The 12,718-nt window shown below is 53.9% G+C and overlaps 1 protein-coding gene across 6 annotated transcripts; it reads left to right on the top strand.

The window, feature by feature from the left end:
- Positions 1–1,430: 1,430 nt before the first annotated feature.
- Positions 1,431–5,858, top strand: CITED1 (Cbp/p300 interacting transactivator with Glu/Asp rich carboxy-terminal domain 1). Of its 6 annotated transcripts, none has more exons than XM_036227238.1 (3): positions 1,431–1,494; positions 4,846–4,961; positions 5,246–5,858. In XM_036227238.1, the coding sequence occupies exons 2-3, from the start codon at positions 4,902–4,904 to the stop codon at positions 5,780–5,782; spliced, it is 597 nt and encodes a 198-aa protein (XP_036083131.1). In that variant the 5' UTR covers positions 1,431–1,494; positions 4,846–4,901; the 3' UTR covers positions 5,783–5,858. The 6 variants fall into 6 exon arrangements, with proteins under 6 accessions (XP_036083131.1, XP_036083130.1, XP_036083132.1 ...); XM_036227237.1 differs by having other exon boundaries at positions 1,434–1,488; XM_036227239.1 differs by lacking the exon at positions 1,431–1,494 and adding an exon at positions 1,734–1,861.
- The last annotated feature ends 6,860 nt before the right edge of the window (positions 5,859–12,718 follow it).

Genomic DNA, 12,718 nt, shown 5'->3' with positions numbered 1-12,718 from the left:
GAAAAAAAGAAAAGAAAGGGGGGCAGAAGGAAAATACCTTTAGGTCTTCAAACCCAATTAAGACGATAGAACACACATGCGGTGAAAATGCCTTCGTGACATTCCCTGTGCCCACTTTTTTAATAACTTTCTTTTTTTAAAAAAAGAGACGTTAATAACACTGTAAACTGAGTAGTTGTCATTGAAACGGTCAAAAAGCGGAATATGACAGAGGTGTAGTCCCGGTGGCCTTCCTGTAGGAGGTGAGATGGGAGCTTCTTGTCCACGAGGACCATGAACCTCTGTCACATAAAGATTTGTAAGCTGACATCCCAACCCGAGGAAGATCGTGTGATCAAAGTGAAATAACCTGGCTGCGCGGGAAGGCAGGAGGCATCCGGCGACCCCTGAGCCAGCCCTCCGGCTCCTGCCGCCGGTCCCCGGCTGTCCCTGGCGTTTGGCCTGCCTGGCGAGGTGCAGCCCGCCCCACGTCCGGGACGGCAGCGCGTCTCTGCACAGCCTCCTGCCAGGCTCCGCCCGCCCCGGGTGACCACGACACAATCCCTGGAAGCCAACCCGGCCCAGGCCTTCGAGGGAAGCCAGCGCTGGCCGCCGAGCAGGCCCTCAAGGAGGTTGTGCCTGGAAGCCGGCGACTTTCGCGGGCGGGGGAGGGGGGCGAGGGACTCCAGCTCCGTCCCTTCAACCAGGGCGATGGCGCAGCCCAAGGGGCAGACAGCCCCGCAGAGGACCCGAGTCGGGCCCCGCGGGCATGGTCCCGGGTGCGGCCCCCTCCCCGGGGTCATTCCCGTTGTCCACAGAGTGCCCCCAACGCCCTGAAGCCCTCAGGCCACCCGCTAGATTTAGGTCAGGAAGCAGACACAGCTCGCCTTCGCCTCAGCGAAATTACTAAGTGGAATTTATTGGGCAAGTCCATGCAGGGCGGTGGGGAGAGACCGGAGCCCGCGGCCGGCTCCCACCCGCCGTACCGGCACCGGCGGCGGCCGGAGGCTCGGGGCCCGGGGCGCCCACGGCCGGGGCCCGCCGGCGCCAGCCCCGGAGCCGCGGCCGGTCCCCAGCCCCGCTGGACCCGCGGGGCCGCTCGGACTCCGTTCCCCAGCCGGCCCTTCGCTTTCACACGATCCGCGGTGACTGCACCAGCTCGAGCGCCGTTAAAGGGCCACACACGCCAGCCGCCGCTATAAAGTGTTCCCAGCGGCACAGCTGCAGCAGGGGCTCCGCTCAGCTGCCGAGAGCGGCTCGCTCCGCCCGCAGCCCGCCGGCGAAGGGCCGTCCCGGCGGGGAGGAGGGAGGCTGGGGCCGGCGCAGCGCCGCTCAGGCCCTGGGTGAATATCCAGTTCAGATTTTGCCACCAACTCGCCCACGAGCCAGGACATGTGCTAATAATGCCCTAAGCCGGTTATAAAGACGTGGAAATTGGGGGGAGAGCGAAAACGGGGGGAGAGGGTCTGTCCTTCCTGGGATTCCTAGCCGAGGCCAGCCTGCTGCCGTGTGCGTGTGCGTCAGGGCTCTCCGGGCGGCAATGGGGTCTTGAGAGCCGGGTCCCCCGCGCCGGGAAGGGAGCGCGGTGGCCGCCACCGCCACCGCCACCGCCACCGCCACCGCCCCGGAGTCAGGCGCCGAAGCTGCGGGCGGGCGGGCGGGCGCGGGCCGGGGCCGCTTGGCGCGGCGCGGCGCGGTGCGGTGCGGCGGCGGCGCGGCGGTGCGGGCTTTTCCCAGGCGCCCTGGGGTCGGGTGGCACTGAGCGCGAGCGGCTGGTGGCGGCGGCGGCGGCGTGCGTGCCAGGGGCTGGGGGTCCGCCGCTGCGCCCGCGGCTCACCGGGCTCCGCGCTTCCCTCTCTCCAGGGCAGGCGGCTTCACGGAGGTAAGGCGGGCCGCCGGGCAGGGCGCTGGGCTGGGCGGCGGGGCCGGGGCGTCCGGGCGAGCGCGCGGCGGACAGGCGGGCCGGGGGCGCCGAGGGACTTCTTTTCCGTTTGGAGGCTGCTCCGCTGGGGGCGGAGGGACCGCCGCCCGGCCGGCCGCGAGCGGGTTCGCGGGGCCGGGCGCCCGCCTCCCCGGGGAGACGGCAGCTTGGCTCCCACCGACTTTGCTAGTCGCCCGGTCCGCATCTGGACGCCCCGGCTCCGGGGCCGCACAAAGCTCGGGTCTCCTTCGGGCCGGACTCAGCGGCGCGGCGGGATGGAAGTTAGCGAATTCGGGCAACTTGCCTCTCGCACGCAGTCGCCCCCCGCCGCCGCCGCCCCCGCCCCCCGCGCACGCCCACTCGGCCACGCACGCCCACACGCACACCCCTCTGCCTATAAACGGCCGAGCGCGGCGGGCCCGGGCTGTGCACGGAGACCCTGCCTCGCCGAGCGCCGCACTTGGAGTCGGAGGGACGTCGCCGCGAACCCCGGCTCCGCCACTTTCTAGCGCTGTGACCTTGGGCAAGTTCCCCAACCTCTCGGAACCTCTGTCCCCGTCTGGGAGCGGGATAGGGCCCGGGCCCCAGGCGACTTGGCTGGGTGGGGGAGGCTGTGCCTGCGGCCGCGTCGCCTGCTCGGCGGGCGCTCAGTAAGTGTTGGTGAGGCGCCCGAGTGGCCGCCGCCGGGGCCGGAGTGCGCCCCCGCATGCGGCCTTGCCGCGGGGCCCCAAACTCACCGCCGGGGCCGGAGCCCGCGCACCCCCACCCCCCGCCTGTGCCCGCGGTGTCCGCGATCCGCTCCGGACGCGGCGCTTGCGGGCACGGACGCTCGGGGCCCTGGTGGCCCGGGCGCGCGCCCACGGCGAGGGATGCTGCGGTGGCCCCCGGCTCCGGCCGCTCCACCTGGGACGCGGCGAGGCGGGCAGCCGAGCTGTCGGCAAACAACGGGCCTTTAGTTTTCAGGTGGCGGAACTGACCGTGTCCAGCCAAGCCGCCCTACTGTTGGGATTTTTAAATCTCTCTTGAGTGAGAAAATAGCAATCGAGATGGAGCCATCCGGTTGGTGCCATTTTAACTTTTGGTCCCCCAACAGGTCGAAGACGAGCCCCCCCACCTGCCGTCTCCTTCTTTCTTCTTCCCCGCCCTCCCCACCCCATCTAGATGGGGGCGGGGGAGGCAGCCTGGCCACGGGAAGGTCTGAAGCGAAGGGCGGGCGGCGCGGCCGGGAGCCGGTGGCCAGAGCCGCGCGGCCCCCGCGGGCGAGGCGGCACTTGTTGCTCCGCGGCGCTCAGCCGGCGGCTGGGAGAGCGAGCGGGCCGGGACGTTGCCGCGCCGCCAAGTTTCCCCTTGGAACGGGCTGGGTGACGGAGTGGGGACAGAAAATCGGGGAAGCAGGGACACGGATTCGCATCGAAACGTGATCGCCTCTTCAGAAGGGTTCGGCAGCACTTACTGAGCGCCTACCGAGCACAGACCCGGGCCCCGGGCCCGGGCAGGTGGGCGGAGCGGGGACGGGAGGCGACAGTGCTGAGTGGAACCGGGGTCCTGTTTAGCGGAACGGCCAGCCCGAAGGCGGGAGACGTGGTAAAACGCTCTTCCCGAGAGCTGGCATCGGGACACACATACTTCTTTCCGCTTCTCTTTATTATTATTACTATAATTTCCCCCTCTTATTGCTGTTTCTTCTTTCGTACCTGGGCAGGAACGGGAGAGAGGGGCAGGGCGGCCTCTGGAAGAAGACGGGGATTAGACTCGTTGTCTCGTGGTCGCTGGCTTGTGACATGCCCCGGGTCCTCGGAGAAGGGAGGGCGCCGTCCAGTCAAGCTGGGGGGCTGTGGCCCACCCAGCGACTCGTGTTTTCCTCATTTTTCTCACCCCGCTTCTTCCTTTATTTTTCTTGCCTCTCCTATAAGTAACTGGTTCCAAGATGATAAGGGTAGTAATCGGCCACTTTCTAGAAGTGTCTGCGCAGATTCTTAATGAACCCTGGGGGGAGAGAGGTATCAGGAGAATTCTAGCCTGGTTGGAAAGATTAGAGACGCGTTTTCAGGTGCTAAAGATTCTCTGGGCAAGGAAGTATTTATAAATATGAAATTGGACAACTCTAATTCATCATGAAGGCTAGAATATATGAGCCTTTAAAAACACAAGCTAGGAAAATAGAGTTTTCAGGTGAGGACAGTTTTGACTTTCTCATTATCCTTTACTACTTGAGCAAAGGAATTACTTCTCCAAGGGGCTTTGAATCATTGCAGGTGGGACCAGGACAGGTGAGGCCTTCAGGCTTAAGAGCTCCACCTCGGCCACCTGATGGGAGGGCCTTGAATCCCTACTTACCTCCCTGCAGGAAGAATTAGGCCCACCTGCCTGGGCAGATGGGCGTGGCGGGGCTCAGAGCAGGTGTCCAGGAAAGCCCAGGTGCCTCCTGCTGTCTCTGGAGGAGACTTGAGGCAGGAAGGAAACTGCGACCTTCCTAGCCCCTCACAAGCACCCAAGGTGGGGGCTCAGGAGCTCCATGACATTCGCTTTGGGAATTTACTTCTTCCCTGGGCCGCAGCTCCAGCTCCGATGCTGGTGGCTCACTGAGACAGCGCACTACTTAGGGACATGTCTGCCTTCAGAATGGGTACCGTACCCCCCGCCGCAACACACACACACACACACACACACACACACTCGGGGCTCTGAAATCACTGGCGTGGCGTGAGGAAACTGGCGTTGCATCCCTCTTGGTGATGTGAGTAGCCGGCGATCTGGGCAGCACCTGGCTGAACCTTGCACCTTTCCTGCATAGGGCAAAAGTTCCAGCTTGACTGCCTCCGCCGCTCAGGGTGGTCTCTGGTCGAGCTGTAACTGTGTCGTCACCTGCAGCTTGGAGCGATGTGGAGCTGCCCTGCTCTCCTTGGTCACTGAAGCCTTCGCCCTCTCCCTCTCTTCTCGTACAGCGCAGCTGCCAGCATCACCTCCCAGCAACTTGTCCAACTTCTGCCAAGGCTCTGAAATGCCAACGATGTCGAGACCTGCACCTGATGTCAAGGGTGGCTCCTCACCTATGAAGGAGGTAAGTTTTGCTGTTTTCCAGATGGAGTCACAGTGGTTCATGTGGGCTGGGAGGAGGGACAGTCAGGTGGCGGGAGGGAAATGCAAGCAGCAAAGCCACTCAGGATGGCAGGCGCCCAGCACAAGGACTCAGCTCTGAGCTCAGCGCTCAGAGCCCTGGACACAAAATGGTGCTCGGGCTGGGACCCAAACTGCCCAGGGGGCCTTCTTGCTGCCCCCCCCCCCCGCCGCAGCCCCAGGAGCACTCTGGGGCGGGAACTATGCTGTGCCTTTCTTGTCTTCTAGGATGCCACGGAGGAGATGAACTCTCTAGCCTACTCGAACCTGGGCGTGAAGGATCGCAAAGCAGGAGCCATTCTGCACTACCCGGGGGCTGCCTCGAATGGCACCAAGGCTGGGGGGGCTGCTGGTAGTCCCTCGGGGTCTCCATCTGCAGTAGGCTCTCCTACAAGCACCCCTCCCACTAAACCCCCACCCTTAAACCTGAACCCTTCCCCTCACCTGCTGGCTAGTATGCAACTGCAGAAACTCAACAACCAGTATCATGGGGCGGCCGCTGCCACTCCCGGCCAACCCGGCCAACCCGCGGAGGCAGAGCCCCTTCCAAACTGGGGCGCAGCCTCTCAAGCGGGAGAGGCGGGGTCACTCTCTCCTCCTGCTGGTGCCCAGAGCCCTGCTATCATCGATTCGGACCCGGTGGATGAGGAGGTGCTGATGTCGCTGGTGGTGGAGCTGGGATTGGACCGGGCCAACGAGCTTCCGGAGCTGTGGCTGGGGCAGAACGAGTTTGACTTCACTGCAGACTTCCCGTCTGGCTGCTGATGTCAACTGTCCCTAAAGATGGAGGAGTAAAGCCACCGATTCTGTTGTAAATAAAAATAAAAGCTACTTACAGAGACACGTGCCTTCCTGAGGTGTTTCTTCCTCGTCTGACACCATTTTAGCAGGGCCAGGCCCAGGGCCGCAGTGGGGCTGTGGGTGGGCACGCTGTGAGGGAGCTGCGCGTGGCGGTTGGGATGGGGAGGGCTGCGGGCGCCGCGTGCCAAATTCCTGCTGCCACCTCCATTGCCACAGCAGTTGTCTCTTGCCTCATCACCTCTAGAACACAAGAATTCTGTCCTCCATGGTGGGATACGGGGGGGGGGGGGAGGGGGGCAGGGGGGCGGGCTGGAGGGAGGATGTTCTCGGAAGAACAACAGACCTAGGGATTCTCTTGCCTGGGAGCTCAGGTTTCTATGGAAAACAAAACCTAGACTCCCACTATTAAACTGGGATTCTGGTGCCTTCAAATCACTCATTATTCAATCCCTCCCTCCAAGTTTGGGTCACTCCCGGCTGGTCTGAGTATCCCCTGACTAGCCCACCCTGGATGGAGACATCCTGTTTCTTTGGGGTATCTGCAACTTAACAGGTCAGGACCAGGCTTGACAAGTTAGGTGGGGACATAGTGATTAATTTAACTGCTGAGTTGGCAGTGGCTTCAGAAGCATGCCAAGTGACAAGACAGTAGCCTTGGCAGCATCATGGCCTTGGGGACCCAATCCAGCCCCGTTGTCATGCTGGTACAACCCAAGGGTCTCTACCCACACTTCACACTCCTTGGACATAATGAAAACAGCTCAAATCTGCTGCTCAGGACTCGGGTGAAGCCTGTCCCACAGCAAGTGTCTCCAAGGGAGCCCGCAGGCAGAGGCCACGCCCTGGCCTTGGCACTCCCTGAGAACCTGCTCGGGGCATGGGGGTGTGAATTAGATACACTTTGTACCTTGATGGGCACCAACAAATGCCACAGTATCACCCATAAGACGCAGGGATGGTACTACATGACCCCAGAAAAGGAAGCAGCTCCATCAGCCTGGGGGTGGCTGGGGATCACTTCCTGGTACTGAACCGGTTCATCTGTCTGTTTTTATATCTCACGGTAGTAAGTACATGATGCAACCTCATTGTGAAAACTATAAACTTTGCAGATAAAGTTAAACCTTTTGACCAAGTCTCCCCCTCAATCTTGATCACCTCTGACCCCGCGCAGACGGAGCAACTGCTTATCTATTTGTGGTATATCCTCGCTGGCCTTGCCCTGTGCCTTTACACAAAGATATCTACCCACAGAAACAATAAGAGTTTAAAATAACACTAGAGTCAGCCGAGGAGCAACGAGTTGGGGGGAAAGCTGTGAGGCGGGCCGGGGTCACGGAGGGGGCCGCGGTGTAGACTGTTCTGTTCGAGGCCTGGTGAGGAGCACACCTTTATCCTTGCTGTCGCCAGCCCCGTAGCTTGTGGGGAACCTCTGGAAGTCTGTAGGATAGCGAAGAATTAAGCAACTTTGATTTTTAGAAGGATCCCGCTGATGGTGCACGGTTAGACCCATCTAAGGCTGCAAGCAGGGCTGGTGACGCAGCGGTGGAAAAATGATGAAGGAATGGAAGCCAGGGAGCTGGAGGGGAGGACAGGGCGGTGGAGGCCTCTGGTGTGTGTGCCGGACAGGCCAGGGCAGGATCCGGGGACGGGAGGAGGGGAGCTGCGGCCGCCAGGTGGGTTTCTGAATCTGGACAGCCCTGCGCCACAGGGCAGGCTCTAAGGCAGAATGGCAGGATGTGCAGGGGGCCTAGACTCCAAAAATATGGAGGGTTCCAGGGTCACTCCCCTGCTGGGGACTTCACCAAACATGATTCTGGCCAAGCGAAATAGTGGAGCAGGCACCGACCTCTGTGAGCTCTGGAGCCCCAGGGTGCAAGCCGCCTTCGGAATGGGGAGAAGCCCAAGCCAAGGGAATCTGAATGAGGAGAGAGGGCAGAAACTTGCGCACGGCAATCCTGCCTCCTGGTGCTGGGGCCAGAAGTGTGGCCAACCTGAGCAGCCTCGAGTCCAGAAGGCGGGGGGCGGGGGGTGGGGGGTGGGGGGCGCAGGGAGAGGCCAGGCTGTGCCCAGCTGAGGAGTGGGACGGCATGAGGCAGTGACCGTTGATTGCTGGAGAAGGCCCAGCAGGGAGGGCATGTCACAGGGCACAGCCGGGAAAGACAGGGAAGATGCCTGAAGCCGAATCCAAGCCTCTCCTCGAGGGCTAGGAAGCGAGGGTCCCAGGTGCACACAGGTAAAAGATGCAGCCTGGGACTGGGTGTCCATGTGTGACTCAGAGCGCCTCCTAGAGACCAGGCCCTGTGCCGCTCCCTGGGAACTCCCAGTCCAGTGGTGGAGTCAGCCATAGTCATGAGGGATAAACTGGATGTCCATAAGGCAGTGATGCTGGCGGGGGGCGGACGGAGGGGACAGCATAGCCTTCCTTGAAAGACAGAGAACTGAGAGAAGATGTAAGGTAGAATCAGATCTCGGGATGTTTCGACTTTATCCCGTGCAAGGGGAACCTATCATCCCACAAACATGGACCGAGCACCTGCGATGTACCAGGCTCACGCTAAGCGCCGCGAACATGTGGCGAGCACATTGCCTTTTAAGTTTAGCAAGGAGACAGCCGACAGTGGAGTAATCACGCAGATAATTACAATTACCAATCATGAGACGCGAAGGCAAGAAAAGCTACATACAGGTGCTGCGAAGGAGCGTAATAGGGGCTTAATGTCAATCGTAGTACATCAGGGAGGGCTTCTGCGGTCGGACCTTACATGAGGAAAATGAATCAGGCTGTAGTGTGCATGGCAGATTGAAATTATGGCGGCGCTACAAAGGTGTCACAGCGGTCCAGGCAAGAAGTAATAAACACAGGAAATCAGTCCGTGATGAAAAGGTAGTATTTCAACCGCGATTTGTTCACTGAGTATGGGGTTTGCAAGTTAAGGTCTAGAGATCCGCTGTTCAACAGTGTAAATAAGTTAACACTACTGAACTGTACACGTAAAATGGTTAGCATGGTAAATTTCACGTTATATATTTTTTTAACCACAATTTTTTTAAAGTATTATTTCAAAGTAAGTAATGATGGACTATTCAATAAATGCTTTGGGACAACTGGATACACTATCTCACGCTTTACACCAAAATAAATTCCAGTTGGACCAAAGATTTTAAAATAAAAAATGAAACCAGAAAAGTACTAGAAGAAAATATGGGGGGATTTAAAAAGAATATGTTGAAATGAGGAGGCCTTGCCAGGACTGACACAAAACCCACAAGCTATGGAAGAAATCGATGTATGCAACTTACATAGGGAAAAAAAGCATGGCAAAAAGTATCATCAAAAAAGGCAATGTCAAAGAAAAACCAATAATCTGGAGAAAACGTCTGCAACCCACAGCGAAAACAAAAACAGCTGTTACACATCAACGTGTCAAAGACCACCAGCCCACTGCAAAAAAATGAGCAAATAATGTCAACGGATAATATCAAAATGAAACAAAAAAAGAAATTAAAATGGCTTTAAAACTTATCAAAAGATGCTCAAATTCGCTCAGGCTAAAATAGTATTTTAAAATTATATTAGCGGTCTTCTGGTTCCAGAACGAGATGATATAGACTCAATTTCCCCTGCTCCTCTCCGTCAAATACAAATACATTCTTTAGAACTTATTCAACAGACAATGATGAAAGGACTCTGAATGCAAGAAAGAACAAAGTGGACTGGCTAGAAACTTCAGGGCTTGAGGAATGACAAAATGGTGAGTTTCCTTGGTTTTCTTTTTATCTCCCTCCCATATACTCCTAGACTGGGTGCCAAGGAGGCCTGCAAGCCAAAACCGCCAACACACACACACACACACACACACACACTGACTGCGAAAGGGGAAGCCAAACAGAGACCTATAGTCAGGGAGAGGTCATGCCCTGTTCCACAACCAGAACCCTAGAGGGTGACCCGATCTCCTTGCAGCAGCAAAGCCCTGACCTGCCTCAGTCCCTACTCCAGAACAGGGACACCAGCAGGCAGCCCCGTATCTCCCCACTGTCCACCCAGTGGCATAAGGAGACCGAGGCACGGTAGCTTCAACAACCTCCGAGTTCCTCAGAAGATCGCAGCAAAAACAAGCAGCTGAGGGAAGCGCCCTCTGCCCGTGCAGACAGCACCAGCAAGGATGGAGGGGGAGCCAGAAGGACAACAGAAGGATGACACAGGCCAAAATAACACTACAATGCCTTGGAAAATTCAACTATCATTGAAACCGCAACAGACAGAAGGAGACGTGAGCGTGCATGCTAAACCCAAACAGGAGACTCCCGATCCTAACACAACCGAAATGTCAAGGATATCATAGGAAACCACTCATTATAACGAGAGCCGGGAAAACCACAATTTGATGACAAAGGACAATCACCTGACACCAATACCAAGCTGGACAGATGCTAGAATTACCTGACAAGGGTTTGAAAGCAGCCATCATCAAAATGCTTCAACAAGAAATTACAAATTCACTTGAAATAAATAAAAAATGTATTTCGTGAAATAAATGAAAAATTGGAGATGACAGGACAGAATCGGTGAATTGGAAGACAGATCAATAGAATTTAGTCAATCCGAACTCACTTGAATACCATTAAGTTGTGATAAGTTATATACATTTATGATAATACTACCTATAGCAAGCAGTAAGAAAACTATACAAAGTAATACACCCAGAAGCATTATAAAACAATCTAATATAGAACTCTAAAATATGTTCAAGTAACTCACATGAAGGTAAGCGAAGTTAAACAAAACAATGGGAAACAGAAAACAAATGATAAAATGTCAGGCTTAAGCCCTGACATATCAATAATCACCTTAAATATAAATGGACTAAATATGCCAATTGAAAGAAAAAGATAGAGTGGATTTAAAAAAAACACAATCCAACTCTGTCTTATTTGCAAGATGCTCACTTCAAACAGCAATATAAGTCGGTTGAAAATAAAAGAATGAATAAAGATCAGTCGTGCAAACATTAATTAAAAAAAAAAGCAGGAGAGCTTATATTAATATCAGATAAAGTAGACTTCGGAGCAAAGAAAATTACTAGGGACAAAGAGGGACATTACATTATGTGAAAAAGATCAATCCGAGAAGGTACAGCAATCCTAAATGTGGATGAACCGATGACAAAGCTGCTAAGTACATTAAGCAAAAACAGAATGCTGCAAGGCAAAATATCCAGATCTGCAATTACATCTTCAGAGTTCAACGCGCTCTTTTAGCAATCAATAAAACAACTAGATGAATTCAGCACGGATATGGAAGAACTCAACAACACCATCAACCAAGAGGATCGAGTTGATATTTAGAGAACACTTCACCCAACTACAGAAAAATATATATTCTTTTCAAGTACTCATGGAACATTGACCGAGGAGATAGGCCATATCTTGGGTCATCGAACAAACTTAGTAAATATAAAAGAATGAAAATCATAGAGTATGTTCTCTGGCTATCATAATGGAATCAAACTAAAAACCAATAATATAAAGATAACAGGAAAATCTCCAAATGCTTGGAAACTGAACGACATACTTCTAAATAATTTATGGATCAAAAAGAGGAAAGGTCTCAAACCAGTCGTCTAAATTCCTACTTGAAGAGCCCAGAAAAGAAGAGCAAAATAAACCCAAAGAGGAAAATTATAAAGATAGGAGCTGAAGTCAATGAAATTGAAAACAGGAAAACAATGGAGAAAATCAATGGAACAAAGTTGATTCTTCAGAAAAAAAAATCAATAAAATCGACAACCCTCTAGCAAGACCGACACAAAAAAAAAAGAGAAAAAAACCCACAAATTACCAGTATCAGGAATGAAACGATGTGTGGGGTGGGGTGGGGGGGGGGGGTAACACAACTGATTCTGCCGCTGTTAAAGGGTTGATAAGGGAATATTACAACAACTTTAGGTTCATAAATTCAGTGTGGAAGAAAGGGACCAACTCCTCAAGAAAACTCTACCATGATGAAATGGATCCTCTGAATAGTCCTATAACCATTAAACAAACCGCATTTGTATAATTAAACAGGTTCCAGGAAAGAAACATCCAGGTCCAGATTTTTTTTTCACCAAAGAATTTTACAAAATATTCAAGGAAGAATTAACACTGATTTTGCACAATGTCTTCCAGAAAACACAGGAGGAAACTCCTCTCAAGTATTACCCAGATTCTAAAACCAGATAAATGAAGACAACTATAGACAAATATTTTTCCTGAACTTAGATGCAAAAATTCTAACCAAAAATTTTGCAAATCCAAGTGGGATTTATTTCAGGTATGCAGAGTTGGTTCAACATTCAAAACTTAATCAATGTAATTTCCCCATACCGCCAGACTAAAGAAGAAAAAAACATATGTTCATATCAGTTGCTGCAGAAAAAGCATTTAACAAAATCCAACACCAAATCATGATTTAAAAAAACTCACTAGGAATAGAGGGGGTTTTCTCAACTTCAGAAAGAGCATTTCAAAAAAAAAAAAAACCTACATCTAGCATCAAACTTAATGGAGATAAGCTAAATGCATTCTCTCTAAAATCAGGAATGAGACAAAGTTATACATTCATCGCTCTTATTCAACATAGCCCTGAAAGTCCCAGTCCCCACAGTAAGGCAAGAAAAAGAAATAAAAAACATACAGACCAGAAAAGAAGGAGGAAGGAAGGAAGAAAAAGAAGGAAGGAAAGGAAGGAAGGAAGGAAGGAAGGAAGGAAGGAAGGAAGGAAGGAAGGAAGGGAGGGAGGGGAGGGAGGGAGGGAGGGAGGGGAGAGAGAGACAGACAGAGAGACAGAGAGAGCAAAAGAAGAAGAAAGAAAGAAAGAAAGAAAGAAAGAAAGAAAGAAAGAAAGAAAGAAAG

Source organism: Rousettus aegyptiacus, unplaced genomic scaffold (genome assembly GCF_014176215.1).
Source record: "Rousettus aegyptiacus isolate mRouAeg1 unplaced genomic scaffold, mRouAeg1.p scaffold_m13_p_9, whole genome shotgun sequence".
NCBI classification, from domain to species: Eukaryota; Metazoa; Chordata; class Mammalia; order Chiroptera; family Pteropodidae; genus Rousettus; species Rousettus aegyptiacus.
This window is presented reverse-complemented; position numbering and strand designations above follow the sequence as displayed.